Source organism: Rosa rugosa, chromosome 3 (genome assembly GCF_958449725.1).
Source record: "Rosa rugosa chromosome 3, drRosRugo1.1, whole genome shotgun sequence".
Classification (NCBI taxonomy): Eukaryota; Viridiplantae; Streptophyta; class Magnoliopsida; order Rosales; family Rosaceae; genus Rosa; species Rosa rugosa.
Genome location: NC_084822.1, coordinates 33,668,939 through 33,692,121, shown reverse-complemented (window position 1 = coordinate 33,692,121; position 23,183 = coordinate 33,668,939). Strand labels below are relative to the sequence as shown.

The following is a 23,183-nucleotide window of genomic DNA, read 5'->3' as shown; positions in this document are numbered from 1 at the left end:
CCGGGCTGCTCCTCTTCCTCTCATCATGCTTAACAACTTTCATAACTATCATGTAAGCTGAAAATGACCGGAAGTGGTTGAAATTACCTAAAACAGTCGAGGTGGCCGGAAAATTTCCAGAATCAGGCGAAATTTGCAGAATCCGGCAAGGCTTGATTTCGACGTCAAAATTTCAATTTCAGGCTTCGATCCCTTCTAGAGAGTTGTTAAGAAACTCAAGGTGAACACAGTGGTTTAATAATCACAAAGAAATATGGTCTGTAGCTCGAGATACACGGATCGAAGGGTTGTTTTTCGATCTAAACCAGTCGAGCTCCGATGAACGTGAAATCGTTCTACCCAGGTCTGGTCCTTCTTGGTGCCTGTTCAGAAAGTTGAGGCGAGCTTGTGGATGAAGTTTGGTAAGGATTGATGGCCGGAAACACGAGGAGGATGAGTTAGTTCGATTTCGGGTGCAACCGGGTTCGAGCTGGTTGCCAGACCTTGAGGTCGTGTCGGAGGAAAAGACGACGTCCAGTAGGTAGAGCAGCCTCAGGCGAAACCAAAGGGAGTGGTCCGATGTCTGGAGGTGGTTGATGGAGGAAGAACAAGGCTGGAGAACTATTGCTATGTTTTTCGGAGTGAAACAGTGTGAGTGAGAGAGATGATAGTCTGCTTGCTAGCTCTCGTCAATCATGCATAATCATGAAAGAGACAAGGCTCCGATCTTTACTGCCTAAAACCAGAAAGTTGTCTGCCACCATTTTTCTTTTATTAAAAGTATAGGTCGGTTATTACAAAGGAACATTTGGCTAAGCATGCTGCTCCAAAGAAAAAGCGCGGGAGAACTTTGGGATCCAAAAACAAGAACCGGCCCAAGTCAAAGAAGGTGACTAAAGCTCAAAAACTTTGCTATGCCTATCTTACAACACCTCCTAGCCCTAGCATCAAGGGCAACGAGAAAATTTAAGCTTTTCTTTATTTTTAGCTTAGCCTATTTACTATGCATTTGTCATAGTTTATAGGTTCACTTTGAACAAGTGAGCATGAATGTTAAATGAGTGGTGTCATGTATGTGCCATTATTTTCTTACTTATGAATTATGCAGTGGAAATTTATCTAGCGTTGACAGTCTGGCTTGAGATAATGACAATCGTTGTGATGTTGATTCCAAAAAAAAAAAAATTTAATTAATTAATTAAATTAAATTAATTAATAGAGCACAGAAATGTTGGACTATTATTGGAGTCTCTGTTTTTTTTATTGGCTGGGCGACTGTAAAAGAAGAGTTAGAAGACAAAACTGCACACTACGAGTTAGCAAAAGAGACAAGTGACCGGGGGTGACGAGGATAATAACACTATAATCTCACAGCAAGATGATCAGCACAGTAGCCTCAGCAATGAGGATGCACATAGGCAATCCTTACTCAAAGGAACTATCTGGAATTCTTCCCCACAAGAGCAGACAACTCGTGCACTGTATTAATAGTACAAGACATATGTCAGTTCCAGACTTCATCCAAACCACACAATTCAATTGTACATCAGACAACTCCTTCAGTTAGCACATGTGTATTGTCTAGTAGTAGCTAGGTCTTCATCAATTATTGTACAAATAACATGTACACAAACACATCAAGCAGTTATACAAAAGTTATTATTCTCTCCTGTCAATTTCTTTCTGAGGAATCATCGAATAAAGACAACGGCGACCACTAGCTAGCTAGGTTAGAATATAGATCCATGGATCATGCAAACCAGCGAAGCAATCGATTACTTAAGATGAGATCCTTACTAATCATCACAATGTGGTCGTCTCTCGCTTGAATGAGTTATAACCAACCACAACAGTACTTAATTCATAGCTTATAGTTTTCCTTATAAAAAGGTGAAGCAATTAAGTCCAGAGTCATCCATCCATAGCTCAATCCACTGGGGAATGCTTGATTATAAGCTCGATCAGCTAGCTGCAAAGCTGTTGGTTACCTGAGCAAGCAGGTATAATCCTTTTCTAATATATACGTGTCTGTGTGTACTCTATATAATTACACATGTTACACTCCTTTATCAGATCTCATCCAGCTTCTATTGATCTTTTCTTCAGTGTCTGACTGTCTGTTATATTAATACTTGCTATTGAATTCGCAGAGTAGTTTCTCTTTCTCTCGTATGCATGTATTCATTTTCCAACAAGAGAAAAACAATTAGATTTATTTTGGCAATCGAGAAAATAATTAGATACTGAAATTTTTTGTAACATGGCATGGCAGTTGAGATCGAAATGCTTTTTTGATTTCAAAGAAGGTGGTAGTTTATTGGCATACAAACATATGGGAAGAAAGGGAGTGATGAAGTTAATCGGAAAGATTAAAAATATGTGCAAGCGTGATAGAGGTATCTGGAGATCATATAACGAGGCTTGCAAGAATGATAAGGCTTTCTTAACTGAATTAGGCAAGTTCCTCGAGTCGTATGAGAAATGTATGACTCAACTTAAGGGGATGGAAGAAAAAGGCAGAGGAAGTGATATCAGCTACATGAGGAATATTTTAGAGGAACTGAAGCAGCATTCTGCTGCGGATCAAAGGTTGCTCGAAAAGGTTACACATTTGATCAACGAGCGAAAAGTTTTGTATGATGAATTGACAAACCAAAAAGAGAAGCCTGGCAAGAAGTTTGGTTGTGCTCGCGCTTGGAGACGCTGTTTGAGGATGGTCACTTATGTTGTGTTCATTGGTGCTGTGGCTGCTGAATTTGCTTGCACAGTTATGGCCGCAGTTCTGGCTGCTCCACTTATTGCTCTAGCCATTGCTGCTGTTATTATCCCAACACTAGCCGGACAACACTGGACTCTATCTTGGATTAAAGAATCTCCTTTTGAGAATCAGGACAATGTGATTCGCTTCATGCAACCAGAAATTATGCATCACTTTAAGGAGTTGCAAGACACTGAGAGAGGTATCAGGGTTGTTTCAAAAAACATAAACTCACTCTTGGACCTTCTGAACTCTGTAATTGAGGGAGAAGACGACTTCACTATGGAAGAGATCGAGAGTCCACTGAAGAACCTTAATGATTTGAAGGAAAGAGCAAGGAATTGTAAGTCCATGATATTGAAGGCAAGAGATGAGGTGTCTAAGAAACTGCGAAGATAAGCATCAACCATATGATGAAGAGCAGATGAAAGAGTACTCTGTGTGAGAGATTAAAGATTTTAGTGTAAAGATTATTTTGTCAAGGCCAATTACAAAAGAGGCTAGGCCAAAACATTCGGGCTCCCTTTAGAGCAACTCCACCCGTTGATTATTTCTTTATTTGAGTGGACATAATGGGGACTGGGGAGTGCAATTTCTTTCAGCTGTTTCGGATTATATTGTGCATATTGTTTCTGTTTCGTATTTGTTAGTTGATTATTTATTTGAATACGGTATCAATTTGCCACAAAGAACTATTTGGTAGGTGGGAATTTGAAACACCAGTTCATCCATATTCTGCTTTTTGGATCTTGCTAATTTTGCATATATCGTATATGTGCCGCTCAATATATCCTTTATGGATTATAAAATCTGGAGTTTTTGAAAACCTCTTCTTGGGTTTATGGTAATCCCAGGCTTTAAGTCAGTCAAAGCCAATGTAAGTCCCTATCAATATTTTGCTTCCAAGGACCCTTTACAATACTCACCTAATGAGCAAAAGCCCCCTTTAACTAACAAATATATAGTTTGTTGTAAAACGAACATAGAAAGTGTTTCATGCAGAAAATGGAGAGAGCTTTGCTTCAAAGAACTTGAGAGAGAGAGAGAGTTTAGATGCAGAGAAGGAGTGTAGTATTTTCTGTATTCTCCTCATAACATGGATGAGAAATGGACTACATATAGTGGAAGATAGGGAACATGTAGCCTAAAGTCCTCCATAAAACAAGGACCCCTAAAGTCCTCCATAAAACAAGGATTCCTAAAGTCATCCATAAAACATGGAAAGGGTAAGCCTATAACAACATAATGATTTACCCTATATCTATTTACATGATATAGCCATAATGATTTACAACACTCCCCCTTGGATATTTCATGTCAATAGTGTTGCATGGGTTGTGCGCTTCTAAGTTGTCTCATCAAAAACCTTGCCAAGTAATAAAAACCCTGTGGGAAAAAAACAACCTTGGTCGAAGGAGAAAAAGAGCACAACGCGTATGAGTGTGGAGTAGTAATATCACAGCTTCGGAGATAAGTGGAGTCTTCTTATTAGCATCATAAGTAGGTAGTATGTCTACGAGAGGGATGCATTTAGATTTGCTACACCAAAACCTTGCCCGGTAAACCCAGTGGGAGAAACCCGTGGTCGAAGGGAAAAATGAGCAAATGCATATATGTCAAATCAAAGCATCTTCAGGATGTAGTATAAGTGGGGTGACCATTCTAAAGATGTGTCTCGTTAAAACCTTGCCAGGTAACAAAACCCAGTGGGACAAAATAACCCTGGACGAAGGACGAAAAGAGTACACGATGGTCAAGTGTATATGCTTCGGGATACTCCCCCTGATTTCGACTCCCCCTGAAAATTACATGTTAGGTAATTCAGATAGTTTACGTAGACCAATACCTTGAACATGCTTCTGGAATGTAGACTTTGGTAGTGACTTGGTAAAGAGGTGTAATAACCTAGTTTTTTTTAATCAAACAATTTGGTGGCAAACACCGGTTCCGTGATTTAAGGTTAGTGGACAATTGCATAATTTGAAGGCCGGTGCTTTAACATGATTATGCATGAGTGGAAGAACGAATCAATTAAGCTAAGAAACGAATTCTCTCTCTCTCACGTCCGAAACCACCCAAAACAGAGCAAAACTTCTCCAAACTCTCTCTCACTCCACCGGCCACCAATCAAGACCAGAACACTTCCTATAGCTTCGCCTCGACCTTGCGCAGCTGCAGGTGGCAGCCTTGAACCACGACACGGCCACCAGCGGCGGCGGGAAGCTCCGCCCGGTTTGAGCTCGTTTTGGTTCCAAGCTTGATATCTCAAGCTACCGGCCAACAATCCTCACCAAACTTCACCCACGAGCTCGCCTCAACGTCCTGAAGCTCCCAGAAGTGGCCTTGCACGGCGGCGCTACTCGTGGTGGCGGCTGGAAGCCAGACCCGATCAAATCGAAAACCGAAGCTTCGATCGGTATATCTCGAGCTGTAGTGCATCGTTTTGATTGATTCTTTTTCCAGTGGGTTCCCCTTGATGTTGTTAACAACTCTCTAGAAGGCATCGAGGCCTGAAATTGAAGTTTTTACGTCGATCGGAGCCCTCGCCGGATTCTGCAAAATTCTGCAAATTTTCCGACCACCGAAGCTTTCGATCGGTATATCTCGAGCTACAGACCATATTTTTCTGTGATTCTTGAACCAATGCGTTCGTCTTGAGTTTCTTAACAACTCTCTAGAAGGAATCGAAGCCTGAAATTGAAGTTTTGACGTCGAAATCAAGCCTTGCCGGATTCTGCAAATTTCGCCGGATTCTGGAAATTTTCCGGCCACCTCGACTGTTCTAGGTAATTTCCGACCACTTCCTTTCGTTTTCAGACTTCATGCTAGTTATGAAAGTGGATCAACTCGTCATTTTGAACAAGTTTGTAGTTGACGACTTTTGCATCGGAGGTGGTTGACCGCCGCGTTGACCGCCGTTGACCGCCCACTGACCGCCGCTTGTGGCGGCGTATTCGACCATATTTTGAGTTTTTATTATCTAGGTGATGATCTACGCATCCTTACGAGCGTTTTGATATATAACATGGTCATGTTAGAAAAAGTTGATAAATAGTGGATTTACGTTTTTACGTTACTATTTACGGTTTTTACGTTTTATCTTCGGTTTACGATCTGTGAAGATCAGACCATCGGTTTTACTTCAAATTTTAGTATGTTGATCGTATGACTGTCCCGATGACTTTGTGAGGTCACGGGCGAAGATCCGACCGTTGGATCTTCGTATAATTGAGAAATAGTTATTCGGAAGGCGATTCGTGAGAATCCGACCGTCGGATTTTCATATAATTTTGTGGAGATGTTAGTAAGGGCGATTCAGGAAGATCTGACCGTTGGATCTTCGTGATAATTTTGGAGGATGATCCTAAGGGCGATCCGTGAGGATCCGACCGTTGGATCATCATTAAATTCAGATCCGACCGTTGGATCATCGTTTAATTTGAATCCGACCGTTGGATCATCATTATATTCAGATCTGACCGTTGGATCGTCGTTTAATTACATTTATGAGTTGTTGGCTAAGTTAAGATCATTATTGGATTAGGTTATTGACGGTTTGAGTTGGTGGACGATTGTGGATCGTATTTTGAGCTGAATTGAAGACGCAGCGGGATTATCGAGGTGAGTAAACCTCACGTGGTTCATATTACGAACCGAATAAATTTAATTACCTTATTTTGTCGTAATTGCGTGAAAATATTTATGGAATAAATATTTGTTTTAAAATCATATGGACTTGATCCATTACGGTCCATAGGTAAGTAAAATGATTTTAATTATACAAAATGAATTTCACGATTTTCTTGTGTGAACTATAGTTGGTATTAGTGATTATCCCTGAGCGGATAATTACGTATATATATATTTACGTGATTATATGTGAATGGCGTGACATTGAAGAGTGTGAAATTGAGATGATTAAATTATTATAAATTGACATGTGACTTACCATATTTATATGTGATGAACATGATTGATGAGTTCTTGTTAATATTCATGATTTACATTGGAGGATGTATAGAGTCAGAGAATGTAGGGTTCTGAGGATGAGGTGTCCGAAGTTCGACGGTTAAGGATAACCGGAGTGTTTGTGTACTGAGGACGGGGATGTCCAAGGTGCGACGGTTTATTATTAACCGAAGTTGTGTGCTGAGGACGGGGATGTCCAAAGCGCGACGGTTTATTATTAACCGAAGTATATGGTGCTGAGGACGGGGATGTCCAAAGCGCGACGGTTATAGTGTTAACCGAAGTATTTTTGCCGTTGCTTGACCCTAGGCCAAGGTGTCAGAGGTAACGAGGCAGTTAGAGCTCTAACGTGTTATGGGATGGGACCCAAGTGGTGATAGTGTTGTGAGATAGGACCAAAGTGGTGATATTGAATGGGTTTGACGTTTGCGTCGTGGATGTTGAGATTGTTGGTTGTGTTGTTGAGTTATAAGAATTGTAATTTAAAATCAACAGTTCTTTCTTGTTTACTCATACTGGCTGTAAAAAGCTTACCGGGTTTTGTGTTGTTGCAACTCCCGGTACACTATTCAAATTGTGTAGCGGGAAATCCTACAGGTCAGGAGAACCAGGACGGTGATCGGGCTGCTTAGAGTAGTGTTATGTGAATTACAGCATTATATTGTGAGGTTTGTTATGCTCATTTAGAGCTTTGCAATTTTACTTTGTAAGAGTGAATTGTAATAATTAACTCGAGGTTTTCGAGTTTTTGTGTTGAGTGGCGAGTGGTGTGTTTGTTTGTGAGAAAAAAATTCAGAACGTATTTGTATTAATTGTTTATTCATGTTTCGGATTTGAATTGGTTATTCAAAATTCGGGGCGTGACAGTTTGGTATCAGAGCGTAAGGTACATATTTGGTGATAATCAGTACCTCCCGAGTGATGGCCCGTCTGCAGCGGATCCCCATCATATACTCTTCGGTACTGGTATAATCATTGGGTATGTCTTAGTATGGGGTCTAGACAACGTGTAAGTCCGTAGGATGGTAGAGTTGTCTACTAAGTTCGTATTAGAATAAGTTTAGTTTCCGCGAGTTGTGATCTTCGAGGAATAGGAACCTCTGGATTTAACTCTGATGAGTCGGTGAGGTAGAGGTCGAGTCTGATGTAGGGACAGGATCTTTCTATGGAGACAGTTGAGGATGAGGTGGAGGCATTAGAGGTTGAGTTGCCTAGTCTACCTGTAGTTGATGTGATGGATGTTATTCTTGGGTTGAAATGGTGAAAGAGATTAAGACCCTAGGAATAGTTGAAAAGAGAATTGATCTCACCAACTCAAGATGATAGGAGTGTGAGAGATTATGAGACAGAATTCTCAAGACTATATTGGTGTACGAGTGTAGTGATGTAATTTGGGAGATACTTATGTTACCTTTAATAAGGGTAGTATGTTAAGTGATCATGGCATAGGTTGACTTTGTAAGTGAAGTGGTGGAGTTTGTGTAGCTTCTTTGAGTTATAACCTTTGAGGAATGGGAACCTTTGGATTAAACTCTGGTGGAGTTATTGAGGATGGTTTCCACGAAAAACAGTATCCTTATGTGCATTGTAGTCGTTGGTTGTTGGGGTCATGGTGTTTGACCAATGCTTGTATCTAAAGTCGTTACGAGTATTTGACTAGTAGTTGTGATACTTTCCATTAGTTGGATATGCAGATGTTTTGAGTTGAAGAATACTTAGCAGTTATTGGTTGCTTAGTGATGGAATTGTGTTATAATGGAGCATTCATTCATGCTCAGTTGTTTGGTGTTTAGGATAGCTACTATATATTAGCTAAATGTCGGGGTGTGGTTTGAGGTCTGCGGATGGTATTGGAAATTATTGTGGAGTGCTGCTTCACTGACTATTGTTGAGTTGTGATGCATAATTCGTTGTTACTATGATGGATTTTGTGTATGGTTGACTTATGGAAAGATTGATATGACCTCGTGATAGGATTGACTGTGAAGAGACATTGTGTTGATGTATGAGCTTAGGTAATAACGTTGTTTTCAACTCTAGGAGTGCTAGGGTTGTATAACTAATTTATGAGGCCAGATACTGTTGTGAGGACAGATTATGGATTATGACGTGGTTAGTGTGAAGTGCTATAATCACAGAATTTTGACCACTAGATGTTGACTTACCACCAAATGAGCAGTGAGGTGATTCGTGGGTGAGATACTGAGTGTTGTACCAGTATCGATTAGTGGATGCTAAGATGGTACATATTGCTTGTTGAAGCAATTGATAGATGGAATGATCGAGATTTTTTTTAGAGTTGTAAGTGTAACTCTAAAGATGTGGGTTTTTCCTAACTAACTCAGGAAGTGTTTAGCTTTATTAATCCCTAATTCTAGCGACGAAATTATTGTGTTTGGTTTGACTCAGAGGATACTAGCTTGACCTCTGTGTGATTTAATTGATTGCTAGGTTTTGAGTGATTGTTTTTATTGCATCATTATGAAAGATGTGTGCAGCAGAGTTCTCGATGGTTTTTGAAAAGAGTATTGAGTGACCAAGGTTCGATCCTTGGTGTTGTTGTTGGTTAAACAAAAAGAAAAGAAAACATGCACACAATCTTATTGATTTTATATTACAAAAAGGGAAACGAGGACTATTCTATACTAAGCCTAGTCAGCAGCTCCGGATGGGTTGAGGCTGAGCTCAAGAGAAACGTTTGAGCCACTGTGGTAACCGCCTGAGCCACCAGAATAGTAACCAAAAGCGCTACCTTCCTCGGAAGTAGCCTTCAGGTTACCAAAGACGTCCTCGCCGTGCACGGGGAACAGAGGAAGAGTTTGAACCTCCTGGTGATCTCCTCCTCGTTGTTGCAGGGATGTTTGTCCTCCTGTTGTGCCAAAAGAGTTGTACTAGTATTAGTGTTGAAGTGTGAGGAAGAATATGAAACAGAATTTAAATCAAGAAATCCTTCATTACCAGTAGAATAGGTGGAACCAAAGTTGAGATCAATGGATCTACCATCATCAGTAGAACTAGTGGACCCAAAATTGATGTCAATGGATCCACCAGCTGGCCCAAAATTGATGTCGATGGATCCACCAGCACCAGTAGAACCAGTGGACCCAAAATTGAGATCAATGGATCTACCAGTACCAAGAGAACTAGTTCTCATGGGCACTGGAGCAGCCTGATTACACCTATTCATCTGCTTCTCTCGAGCCCTGACGTTCTGGAACCAAAAGTAAATGTTCTTACCCTCAACATGCCCATACTGGTTCAGCTGGAGACAGATCTCGTGAATCTGCTCTGTAGTTGGGCACTTAAATCCCTTGACATAGTAAAGATCCTTGAGGATTCTTATTTGTTCTGGAGTAGGAATCCACCTGGTACGGCTTCGCCAGAAATCCATGTTGGCACTACTTCCAGCTGCTTGGGTGTTTCCTCCCTCCTCTGTTGGTTGCTGTTGTTGTGGTTCCATTTGTTGCGGGGTTTGGAGCTCCATTAGTTGCAGAGTTCGTGGCTCTTGGGTCATGGGGTGAGAGGATGTGGAAATCGAGGAATACATGGTTTAGTGTTTGAGGGAGATTTTGTTAGAAGGATTGGAGTTGTTGAACTGGTGATTGGAGATCTGAGATTCTCAGAGGAAAGATGAGATCGAATCTTCAAATGGAAGAAAAGATCTGAGAAAGAAGGATTGAAGATTTGGAGGAAAATATTGAAGATCTGAAAGTTCAGAGGAAAGATGGGATTGAATCAACTAGATGGGAGAGAAGATCAGAAGAGAAGGATTGAAATTGATGAAGAAAGGATTTGAGAAGAGAAAGGCTGAAGAGTTGAGAGAGAAAGACTTGAGCTCGGAAGAAAAATTTCTTTTCTTTTGGAGTGAACAGTTTTTCTCCAGAATGCACCTATTTATAGAACAAGGTGAGCAGATCTCCACCGTTGGATGAACGATCTCAGAATTTGAATCCACGCGTTGGATTAAAGTCGCCCCGAAACCCGGAAAAGCTGTTGGCGCGTGTTGAGCGTGTAAGGGGACAGGCCGAACCTCGAGACGCTGTGGCAGACAGCTTTAGCCGAAAGTGATTTGCTTTCCGTAAATCACGGAAGAGACGTGTCGTGGCACGTGGAGTGTACCGACAGTTTGTTGTTATTCTATCGCTTATGATAGAATAAATAAAAGAAGTTGCATGGATAGTAACGAGAGCAGCTGGTGCTCTAGTGGTTGAAGAGCAAGGCTCATGTACAAGAGGTCAGAGGTTCGAACCTTGCCTCTCGTTTATTTTTATTATGTTCGCTTATGACATAATAAGTAAAACATTTGTACACATTATATTAAGCACAGCTTGTGCTCCAGTGGTTGGTGGGCAAAGCCCTTGTGCAGCAGGTTAAGGTTTCGAACCTTGCCTCCCCCGTTATTTTATTTATGTCGCTTATGACATAATAAATATAACACGTGAGCATATATTAATGAAGGCAGCTCTTGCTTCAGTGGTTGGGAGCAAAACCTTCGTGTTTGAGGTCGGGAGTTCGAACCTTACCTCTTACAAATATTTTTGGATCTCGTATATGCTTGATATACGGACGTATATACGGTATGTACGGTATACATACGTATATACGGTCTGTACGGTATGTATACTTATATACAGTTGTACAGTATGCATACGTATATACGGTCTGTACGGTATGCATACGAATATACAGTTGTACGGTATGCATACGTATATACGATCTGTACGGTATGCATACGTATATACGGTATGTACAATTTCATACCGTAGCCGAGCTGGAAGTTGGTGGGCCGATTGGTAGGCCCAAATAGTAAGCCCAAATGGTAGGCCCAAATGGTAAGCCCAATTGTTCGGCCCGAATGGTAGGCCCAAATGTTAAACCCAAATTGGTTCGAGCCGGTTCTAAATGTGGATGGTTCGGTTTCTTCGGCCCAATTGGCCAGCCCTAATGCTTAGCCCAAGGATTGAGCAAGCCCAAGTCATCATCACTGGGTGACATGTTTTATTGGCGTGCTTTTGAGAATGATTTGTTTTGAGTGATGCTAATTGAGAAGCGAAACGCTTTGTGGGAGTGTTTACTGTGCTTGTATGCCAGTACAGGATGACGATCTGTGTGAAAACAGCTATATGTGCAATGCCACGTGGTGATTTGAGTGTGGGTTGCTTGAGGCAATTGTTGTGTTGTAATTTTGAGAAATGATGCGGTGAAGGAATGTCATGTTGATGACTTAAGTGGGGATGAGGATTTCATTTGTGAATTCTCGTTGTGTGAGTTTACGTTTGTGATGAAAGGATTTAGTGGCCATAGGAATGTATTTTTATACAAAGGGCTGTGGTTTTGTAGATTACTACAGTTTTGGGAAAGATGGAGATTCGATGGTTAGGTTAACTGTAATCGAGAGCAATTAACTTGCGCTTAAATTTCGGGACGAAATTTCTTTAAGGAGGGTAGATTGTAATAACCTAGTTTTTTTTAATCAAACAATTTGGTGGCAAACACCGGTTCCGTGATTTAAGGTTAGTGGACAATTGCATAATTTGAAGGCCGGTGCTTTAACATGATTATGCATGAGTGGAAGAACGAATCAATTAAGCTAAGAAACGAATTCTCTCTCTCTCACGTCCGAAACCACCCAAAACAGAGCAAAACTTCTCCAAACTCTCTCTCACTCCACCGGCCACCAATCAAGACCAGAACACTTCCTATAGCTTCGCCTCGACCTTGCGCAGCTGCAGGTGGCAGCCTTGAACCACGACACGGCCACCAGCGGCGGCGGGAAGCTCCGCCCGGTTTGAGCTCGTTTTGGTTCCAAGCTTGATATCTCAAGCTACCGGCCAACAATCCTCACCAAACTTCACCCACGAGCTCGCCTCAACGTCCTGAAGCTCCCAGAAGTGGCCTTGCACGGCGGCGCTACTCGTGGTGGCGGCTGGAAGCCAGACCCGATCAAATCGAAAACCGAAGCTTCGATCGGTATATCTCGAGCTGTAGTGCATCGTTTTGATTGATTCTTTTTCCAGTGGGTTCCCCTTGATGTTGTTAACAACTCTCTAGAAGGCATCGAGGCCTGAAATTGAAGTTTTTACGTCGATCGGAGCCCTCGCCGGATTCTGCAAAATTCTGCAAATTTTCCGACCACCGAAGCTTTCGATCGGTATATCTCGAGCTACAGACCATATTTTTCTGTGATTCTTGAACCAATGCGTTCGTCTTGAGTTTCTTAACAACTCTCTAGAAGGAATCGAAGCCTGAAATTGAAGTTTTGACGTCGAAATCAAGCCTTGCCGGATTCTGCAAATTTCGCCGGATTCTGGAAATTTTCCGGCCACCTCGACTGTTCTAGGTAATTTCCGACCACTTCCTTTCGTTTTCAGACTTCATGCTAGTTATGAAAGTGGATCAACTCGTCATTTTGAACAAGTTTGTAGTTGACGACTTTTGCATCGGAGGTGGTTGACCGCCGCGTTGACCGCCGTTGACCGCCCACTGACCGCCGCTTGTGGCGGCGTATTCGACCATATTTTGAGTTTTTATTATCTAGGTGATGATCTACGCATCCTTACGAGCGTTTTGATATATAACATGGTCATGTTAGAAAAAGTTGATAAATAGTGGATTTACGTTTTTACGTTACTATTTACGGTTTTTACGTTTTATCTTCGGTTTACGATCTGTGAAGATCAGACCATCGGTTTTACTTCAAATTTTAGTATGTTGATCGTATGACTGTCCCGATGACTTTGTGAGGTCACGGGCGAAGATCCGACCGTTGGATCTTCGTATAATTGAGAAATAGTTATTCGGAAGGCGATTCGTGAGAATCCGACCGTCGGATTTTCATATAATTTTGTGGAGATGTTAGTAAGGGCGATTCAGGAAGATCTGACCGTTGGATCTTCGTGATAATTTTGGAGGATGATCCTAAGGGCGATCCGTGAGGATCCGACCGTTGGATCATCATTAAATTCAGATCCGACCGTTGGATCATCGTTTAATTTGAATCCGACCGTTGGATCATCATTATATTCAGATCTGACCGTTGGATCGTCGTTTAATTACATTTATGAGTTGTTGGCTAAGTTAAGATCATTATTGGATTAGGTTATTGACGGTTTGAGTTGGTGGACGATTGTGGATCGTATTTTGAGCTGAATTGAAGACGCAGCGGGATTATCGAGGTGAGTAAACCTCACGTGGTTCATATTACGAACCGAATAAATTTAATTACCTTATTTTGTCGTAATTGCGTGAAAATATTTATGGAATAAATATTTGTTTTAAAATCATATGGACTTGATCCATTACGGTCCATAGGTAAGTAAAATGATTTTAATTATACAAAATGAATTTCACGATTTTCTTGTGTGAACTATAGTTGGTATTAGTGATTATCCCTGAGCGGATAATTACGTATATATATATTTACGTGATTATATGTGAATGGCGTGACATTGAAGAGTGTGAAATTGAGATGATTAAATTATTATAAATTGACATGTGACTTACCATATTTATATGTGATGAACATGATTGATGAGTTCTTGTTAATATTCATGATTTACATTGGAGGATGTATAGAGTCAGAGAATGTAGGGTTCTGAGGATGAGGTGTCCGAAGTTCGACGGTTAAGGATAACCGGAGTGTTTGTGTACTGAGGACGGGGATGTCCAAGGTGCGACGGTTTATTATTAACCGAAGTTGTGTGCTGAGGACGGGGATGTCCAAAGCGCGACGGTTTATTATTAACCGAAGTATATGGTGCTGAGGACGGGGATGTCCAAAGCGCGACGGTTATAGTGTTAACCGAAGTATTTTTGCCGTTGCTTGACCCTAGGCCAAGGTGTCAGAGGTAACGAGGCAGTTAGAGCTCTAACGTGTTATGGGATGGGACCCAAGTGGTGATAGTGTTGTGAGATAGGACCAAAGTGGTGATATTGAATGGGTTTGACGTTTGCGTCGTGGATGTTGAGATTGTTGGTTGTGTTGTTGAGTTATAAGAATTGTAATTTAAAATCAACAGTTCTTTCTTGTTTACTCATACTGGCTGTAAAAAGCTTACCGGGTTTTGTGTTGTTGCAACTCCCGGTACACTATTCAAATTGTGTAGCGGGAAATCCTACAGGTCAGGAGAACCAGGACGGTGATCGGGCTGCTTAGAGTAGTGTTATGTGAATTACAGCATTATATTGTGAGGTTTGTTATGCTCATTTAGAGCTTTGCAATTTTACTTTGTAAGAGTGAATTGTAATAATTAACTCGAGGTTTTCGAGTTTTTGTGTTGAGTGGCGAGTGGTGTGTTTGTTTGTGAGAAAAAAATTCAGAACGTATTTGTATTAATTGTTTATTCATGTTTCGGATTTGAATTGGTTATTCAAAATTCGGGGCGTGACAAGAGGTCTGCACGATTATCTTCAGATCGAATCTGCTTGACTTCAATCTTCTGATGCTCCTGTTGTTGCTGATTGAAGAAGAACTTCGGTGCAATATGTTTGGTGTTGTCTCCTTTGATGAAACCCGTCTTCATCTGCTCTATGTAAGCAGCATTATCCTCGTAGATAATGGTTGGTTCATCAGTGGTGGAATGCAGTCCACATGTGCTTCGAACATGCTTTGTAACGGCTCTTAGCCATGTACATTCACATACTGCTTCTTGAAGAGCTAGTATCTCAGCATGATTCGAAGAGGTAGCAACAAGTGTCTATTTCGTAGACCTCCAAGAAATTGCAGTATTCCCAATGGTAAAGACATAACCAGTTTGGGAACGTGCCTTGTGCGGGTCTGATAGATAGTCTATATCAGCATATCCAACAAGGCGAGCATCATTCTGAGGATCAAGGGGGTTTGATCCATTCCTTGATGCGTAGGGATAGAATAAGCCCATATCCGTTGTACCTCTAAGGTAGCGGAAAAATGTCCTTCATGCCATTCCAGTGGCGGCGTGTTGGCGCAGAGCTATATCTAGCTAACAAGTTCACATCGAATGAGATGTCCTATCTAGGGCATTGAGCCAAGTACAATAATGCGCCTATTGCACTTAGATATGAGACTTCTGGTACCAATATCTCTTCGTTATCATCTGCAGGACGATACGGTTCTCTCTAGACTTCAGACGACCATGGGTGTGCTTGCTTTTATCCTCATTAAAGCATCTTAACATCTTCTGGATGTAATTTGATTGATGGACCAAAATTTGATCTGCACTGTGCTCGGGCTCCAGGTCGAGACAATAATTTGTTCTCCCAAGGCCTTTCATCTCAAATTCCAACTTCAGGTGCTTTGCGGTTTCCTTGATCTCTTCAGGAGTATCGATCAAATTCATGTCATTGACATAGACCGCCACAATTCTAAACTAGGAACTTGTTTCCTTAATAAACACGCATGGGCATGGTTTATTATTCACATATCCCATCCTGATTAAATATTCACTTAGACGGTTATACCACCTCCGTCTGGATTGTTTCAATCCATAAAGTGAACGCCTCAAAACTAATGGAGAGCGTGTTCCGTGGTCTAGAACTATTTGCATCGGGTATATTAAGTTCTTCAGGAACTTTCAGGTATATTTCTGTATTATGATCCCCCTAGAGATAAGTTATGACCACATTCATAAGCTGCATATTCAGTTTTTTCGGAAACTACCAAATTGATAAGGTAGTGGAACGTTATGACGTTCATTACGGGAGAATACGCGTCCTCGTAATCAATCACAAGGCGTTGAGAAAATTCTTGCGCCACTAGACGAGCTTTGTGTATCACAATCTCATTTTTCTCATTACGCTTCCTTATAAATACCCATTTAAATTCTACAGGTTTAACATGGGGAGGTGTAGGAACAACAGGTCCAAAACACCTTTCTCTTTGTCAAGGAATCTAATTTGACCTGGATTGCTTCTTTCCATTTTGGCCAGTCGTCTCTACGTTGACATTATCAACGGAGCGAGGTTCGATGTCATCGCTAGTTATAATTTCGGTAGCTACCGCGAATACAAATATATCATCGATGATAATCTCATTTCGATTCCAAATCTCACTTAAGCATGCATAATTTATCGAGATTTCTCTATTCTCGAGAGTGGGTTCAAACGTTGGAGCGTCCCCCAACGTTGTCTCTTCTAGGACGGACCCATAATCTGGAATTATCTCGTGAGATGGATCAGTTGAGATCGCGATGTCTAGTGGATTCGTTTGTGCTGGTTTTACCCTCTTCCGGGGATAGGAATCCTTCGAACCTAGTGGTCTACCTCGCTTCTGGGCAGGGACATGTGACTGGTTAGCCGCCATGGTCGTACCTCGTCCATCCGGGACAATGCGTCCTACAGGGACATCTATTCTTGCAGGCACATTTGCAGCAGGTATATGTGATCTCGTCACTTTAGCTAGATCAGAGAAAGCGTCTGGCATATTTTGGGCTACACTTTGTAGATCTAGAATTCTCCGCACTTCACTATCGCATTGTGCGGTTCGGGGATCGAGATGAGACATAGTGGGGACATTCCACGTCAATTCACGTCGTTCATCAGGAACGGTAACGTTCTTATCTCCCCCTAACGGCGGGAAGACTGTCTCATCAAAGTGACAATCTGTAAACTCTCCGGCATTATCAGGTCTTATGGACTTTATGGGATAATCCGAGTGGTGATCCACAATTTCATGATCTGGGCGAGAGTTTAGCAAAAGCAGCATTTTCTTGTGGACAATAGTGTAACATGTGATCACTTTGTCGATACATCAACCACAACCATGAAATATTTAAATTGTCCGCATGGTGGTTGGAAAGGTCCACAAATTTTCCTTGCATTCTGTGCAGAAAAATGGTGTGTGTATATACTAGTCTTTGCACATGATGGTCTAGAGTTTAACATTCCTAACGAGCAAGTTTGGCGTAATGTGTTACTAAACACAGGACCCTTATTCAGAAGGGGATGCCCGTGTGATAAGTTGAGGATACGGTGCATCATACTTTGACCTGGGTGTCCCAAATGGTCATGCCATAGCAAGTAGTTGCTCGAATTGGTTAGCTTCTGGCTAACAAATTTCAATTTCTCCAATATACGCTTCTGGCCGCACATTCAGAGGTTATGCAAAGATATTACACTCATTTTTCTTAGGGGTTTCAACGTGATAAATGTTGGTTCGAATATCCTTAATACTCAATAACGTTCTTCTGGAACGTGGAGAATATAAGGCCTCATTAATGGTAAATTCAGTACCATTGGACAACATAAAGTGGGCTTTGCCATAGCCCTCTATCAGGTTGGATTGGCCTGATATGGTTGTCACAGAGGTATGCATGGGCAATAAGTTTGAAACATATCTCCGATCTCGGAGTATGGTGTGCGTAATAGCACTTTTAACCGGACAACAAACTTCCCCACAGAATATGCCTATTCATTTATTTAATTCAATGGATCACATGTATGAATAAGTTTATTGAATTAAATATATTCGAACATAACCACATTTCTATAATCCAAAATAATTGAAAACATAAATCACCAAAATCCGAAGATGTTTCATTCATTAAGATGAAATAGATATGGCACAAGGGGCCAATTATACCCATGTCTTCGAGTTCTAATCCTCGGTATGTTCAGTAACTGCCTGAAAATCCATGATCTCTAGTGTGGAATTGATAGAAAATGACCCTTTAATAAAGTTGGTATTTCGAGTTCTGCGACTGGCGTAATACTCATCTACTGCTTAGGCTATCGCACAACAGGTGCGGGACCAGCAGTCAATTCCTCCACATTGATAACAAAGATCATGCTGATCGATTCTGGTGGCAGCGGGCCGGACCAGTGTTCCTTTCAACTCGGGCTTGCTGAGTTATGGCATCATGGTTCCTACCACGTGGGCCTTGGCCACGTGGAGCCTGATTACATGGCCTCTTGGGCTTTGGCCAAGTGGCAGACGGTCATATGGGCTAATTTCGTTCTGCCAATCATGTCTTGCTTCAAGCAAGAAAATGGTCATTTGATGGTGAAAGTGCTCTTCTAGAGCGACCCAAAGAATCTGTGTATCCTCTTCATCGGATACTCAACTTGGAGTGTTTTCTCCATATGTTTCCTTTGAAAATTATGGCACTCATATTAAAAGCCTCAATGACGACATTGTTAGCATTGATTGTTGATCTCATCTTCTTTGCAGTTAGATGAATTATCACATCTTGAACCACTTTAGATAGTTTCTTCCGGAAACCTCCAAAGAAACAAAGTCAAGTTTGTTGAGATTTGGTATTTCTTACAGGAAAGGAACAAATAATCTTAGTGCTTTGGGTAATATCGTCCATAAGCAACTAATAGGAACTTCAGGTTCTATAACATGGTATGAAAAATCGGATTAAACATGTAAAATCTACTGGTTTTATCATGTGTGGTGAATTTATGAAGGAAACTTCAAGTTTCTTAAATGGCATTATCGAAACTACAAGTTCGATATGTGTATGAACTACTGGTTCATTTAGAACTTCTAGTTCATTAGGTACCTGCATTTTCTACACATATATTCTATTGCGAAAATTTAGACAAGTAACACAATAATATTGAATAGAGCAAATTGAAATAATATCTCACAAATTGAATAAATGGAAATCACAAATCAATTGAGATATTAATTGCATGCTAGTAAAATAACATATTAATTATCACACAATTATGTGAATAAATGCTTCTGGCAATTAATTACACATATTAAATATGGTGAATCTATTTACAATATCAAATCATTTTTCCTTTTATTTGATTCTGCTGGACCAAAGGAGTGGGCTTGATAGTGAAGCCTATCGGGCTTAGTCTGCGAGCTTGTGACCCGGCCTTTCATGCGTAATTCAAATGGTGTGTGAGGCCTGCTAGGCTGCTAGGTCCCGCAGAGGGAGAGTGGGCCTGCTGGGCTCAAGCTGGTCTGCCAAGGAATGAAAAGTTATTACTCAACCCTTTTGGTAACTCCAATTAAATACGACCAGGTAAGAGTATGAGGTTTGGGTGGAGCGAGGCTCTCTTAAGTACACAGCCTCATTGTATCTTGCCTAGACATCACATCGAATTGGGTGAGCCTACTTGGAAAGATTCATAATATTTCAGTGTTGTCAAAACTACAGGTTCGATACTATATGTGAACTTCTGGTTCAATATTTATGTATGAAATTTTGGTTCAATGTTTATGTGTGTGAACTTCCGGTTCGTTAAGTACCTGCATTCCGCACATATATATTCTAATGCAAAGAATTTAAGCGGGTAAAATATTTAAATTTAATATGAGCAGGTAACACCACAAAACATTATCATAATAAATAATGAAGGAAAGATGTATCATTATCACAAAGTCCAAACAAGTATTTATAGATATTTGTCACAATATACATGAATTAATAGCTAAATTAAAAAGCTATTGATTTTCCTTTTACTCATTCCATTATGCCAATTATAGTGCAAGAGAAATAAGTGTCTCTCATAGATGATTAAGTTAAACTAGATGCTTCAATAAAAGTCATAAATCGTGATTGCAGCTTCTACTGAATAGCAGTCGAAAAACAAACCAAAATCCCAACCAAAACAACCCAGAAAAATATGAAAAATTATAGAGATGCAGTAAACACACAGAGGCTCTAGCATACAAAATTTGGTGAATTTTGGAGTTGAATTACTATTTTAAATAAATACGGGAACACAGAGGACAGAAGGTAAACTGAAACAGTAAAATCTGTTTTTGCTTGGAAAAACATACTTGGTTGTAGAGCTGGTAGATTGATGTTGATTGAATGATGAACCTCTTCTTTTCTGCAACCCAAGAGTTATTCACCTCTTCTCTTGTCGATCGGCAATCCGAATCCTAGAGCTAGTCGTGCTGATAACGTGTTGTAAAACGAACATAGAAAGTGTTTCATGCAGAAAATGGAGAGAGCTTTGCTTCAAAGAACTTGAGAGAGAGAGAGAGTTTAGATGCAGAGAAGGAGTGTAGTATTTTCTGTATTCTCCTCATAACATGGATGAGAAATGGACTACATATAGTGGAAGATAGGGAACATGTAGCCTAAAGTCCTCCATAAAACAAGGACCCCTAAAGTCCTCCATAAAACAAGGATTCCTAAAGTCATCCATAAAACATGGAAAGGGTAAGCCTATAACAACATAATGATTTACCCTATATCTATTTACATGATATAGCCATAATGATTTACAACATAGTTGACATCTTTAGCTCCAATATGCATTTTTGATCACATAAACATATTGCGGTTGAAGTTGTCTATAGCCACATAAAATGACTAGCACTAGCAACTCGGATAGGATTTATTTGTTGGGACTAACACTGATAAAGTTCTTTTACAGATACAGAGAGATACCAACCTGATAAACCATAATCTCCAGCAGCAAAGCCTTATCATTGTTAGAGGTATATGCTATTCATTTTGGAGAAAAATGCACCATCAGTGCCTCAACTCTTGTGCACCGGCCAAGTTGATACCCAGACTCTCAGTGCTACCAATGTGATACCTGAACCCATATTTCGCTATCGATGAGGTACTTCCGTCAGATTTTGCTGACGGCTCCGTTAGATGTGTGACGTGGCAAGCATGTGGGCCCTAAAACTGCCATGAAATGACTTAAATGACCCCATAATTTTTTTTTTTTTTTTTTACAATTTTCTCTCTCCTTTTCTTCTTCTTCCTTTGTTTTGTTGCTGCGATCTCCTCCTCCTCCTCTTGAACCCATAATAACCATTAACCAAGACGCCAAAATAGCAAAAACAAAAACACAGCAACTGTTCATGTCATGTTCATGTCCTTGAATCCAATCCAAATCATCCATTTTATTTTATTTTTCATAAGCTTTACTTCACATACATAACCCAATGGCCACAACCACAGTGACCCATACAAACAACTCAGAGACTCAGGCTTCACCCTCTGTCCATACTTGTTCTTCATCTTCTCATCAAACTCTTTAGCCTTAATTTCTGCAAATTTTTCAGCATGCTAGGAGGAGATTTGGGAAGGAACAAGAGCTCCTAAGATTGGAATTTCGAGGAAGACATTTTGACACAGTCGGAATGATAAACTAGGTTTACAAGCGATAAACCTAAACAAGGGTTCTGGAATCCACCAGAGATAAAAGAGAAAATTCTCTATTTGGTTGATAATAAGATGAAAGATAGTTCTGCAACCGTTTAACGTTGCTTAAATAAGAGAAAAGAAACCCTAGGGTGACTAACAATGAAACCCTAAAGCCCATGGGTAAAAACGAAAACAATCCAAAAACAAACTAGAAAACCAAAACACCGAAAATTAGAAAATTGCAGTTTTGAGGCCCTAAACGACCCCGAAAGCCCGAAAAAGCCCACAGGTTGTGGCATAGCGACGAGTCTTGTTCCTGGCGCGATTCCCTTTTCGGAAAGCTATGGCACGTCCCAATCAGACACCGAGCTTTGGCATGGCTACTAGTCACTTTTCGTTTTCCTCCTCTTGCACGATCAAGCTGCTCTTCGAATTGGACTGTCATCCGTTCTGCATCAGTCTCCTCCACCTCTGAAGAACTCGACCCCGAGTTCTCTTCAGGATAAAGCACCTCATCTTCACGAAACTCATGCAGATCAGCCACATTAAAGGTGTTAGAAATGCCCATGGAATCAGGAAGGGCAACAACATAAGCATTGTCGTTGATCTTCCTTAACACCTTAAAAGGACCATATTTTCTAGGCTTTAGCTTGTTGTAGGTACCAACAGGAAATCTCTCCTTCCTCAGAAACACCATCACGTCATCACCCTCTTGGAACACTTTAACTCTTCGATGTTTGTCAGCTGCAGCTTTGTACTTAGCATTACTTCCTTCCAGCTTGGCCTTAACTTAGTCTCTAACAGCCTGCACATCTCTAGCCATGCCCTCAGCAGCAACACTAACACCAGGAACCTTAGGAAGCTTCACTAAATCAACCACATGTCGAGGAACAGCAGTATAAACTAAGGAGAATGGTGACTTCCCTGTTGCACTATGCACAGCACTGTTGTAAGCAAACTCCACCTGTGGCAAAGCATAATCCCACTGTTTGGGTCGATCTCCACAAACACTCCAGACCATGTTACCCAAAGTTCTGTTAGTAACCTCTGTCTGCCCATCAGTTTGAGGATGAGCTGTGCTGCTATGGTTCAAAGCTGTTCCAAACATCCTCCACAAAGTAATCCAGAAGTGACTAAGGAACTTCGTATCTCTATCAGAAGTAATGGACTTGGGTACTCCATGCAAACGAACCACCTCCCTGAAGAACAGTTTGGCTATATTAGAAGCATCAGCAGTCTTCTTACATGCTATGAAATGCGCCATCTTGGAGAACCTGTCAACTACCACAAACACAGAATCCACACCCCTTTGGGTACGGGGTAATCCCAACACAAAATCCATAGCAAGATCCTGCCAAATATCGCAGGAACAGGTAAAGGTAGATAAAGACCTGTGTTTTGGGACTGACCCTTAGAAACCTGACAGG

The 23,183-nt window shown here is 40.9% G+C and overlaps 1 protein-coding gene and 2 long non-coding RNA genes across 3 annotated transcripts; all 3 read left to right on the top strand.

Annotated features, from left to right (window-relative positions):
• Positions 1–1,615: 1,615 nt before the first annotated feature.
• On the top strand, positions 1,616–3,429 carry LOC133739717 (UPF0496 protein 1-like). Its single transcript, XM_062167506.1, has 2 exons — positions 1,616–1,979; positions 2,252–3,429. Exon 2 carries the CDS (start codon positions 2,312–2,314, stop codon positions 3,134–3,136), a length of 825 nt encoding a protein of 274 aa, XP_062023490.1. The 5' UTR covers positions 1,616–1,979; positions 2,252–2,311; the 3' UTR covers positions 3,137–3,429.
• A 1,339-nt stretch (positions 3,430–4,768) lies between these two features.
• On the top strand, positions 4,769–7,682 carry LOC133735136 (uncharacterized). Its single transcript, XR_009858770.1, has 3 exons — positions 4,769–5,523; positions 6,282–6,358; positions 7,289–7,682. It is a non-coding gene; the product is annotated as an uncharacterized LOC133735136 (long non-coding RNA).
• Positions 7,683–11,564: 3,882 nt separating this feature from the next.
• LOC133739976 (uncharacterized) lies at positions 11,565–15,090 on the top strand. Its single transcript, XR_009860943.1, has 3 exons — positions 11,565–13,046; positions 13,805–13,881; positions 14,812–15,090. It is a non-coding gene; the product is annotated as an uncharacterized LOC133739976 (long non-coding RNA).
• The last annotated feature ends 8,093 nt before the right edge of the window (positions 15,091–23,183 follow it).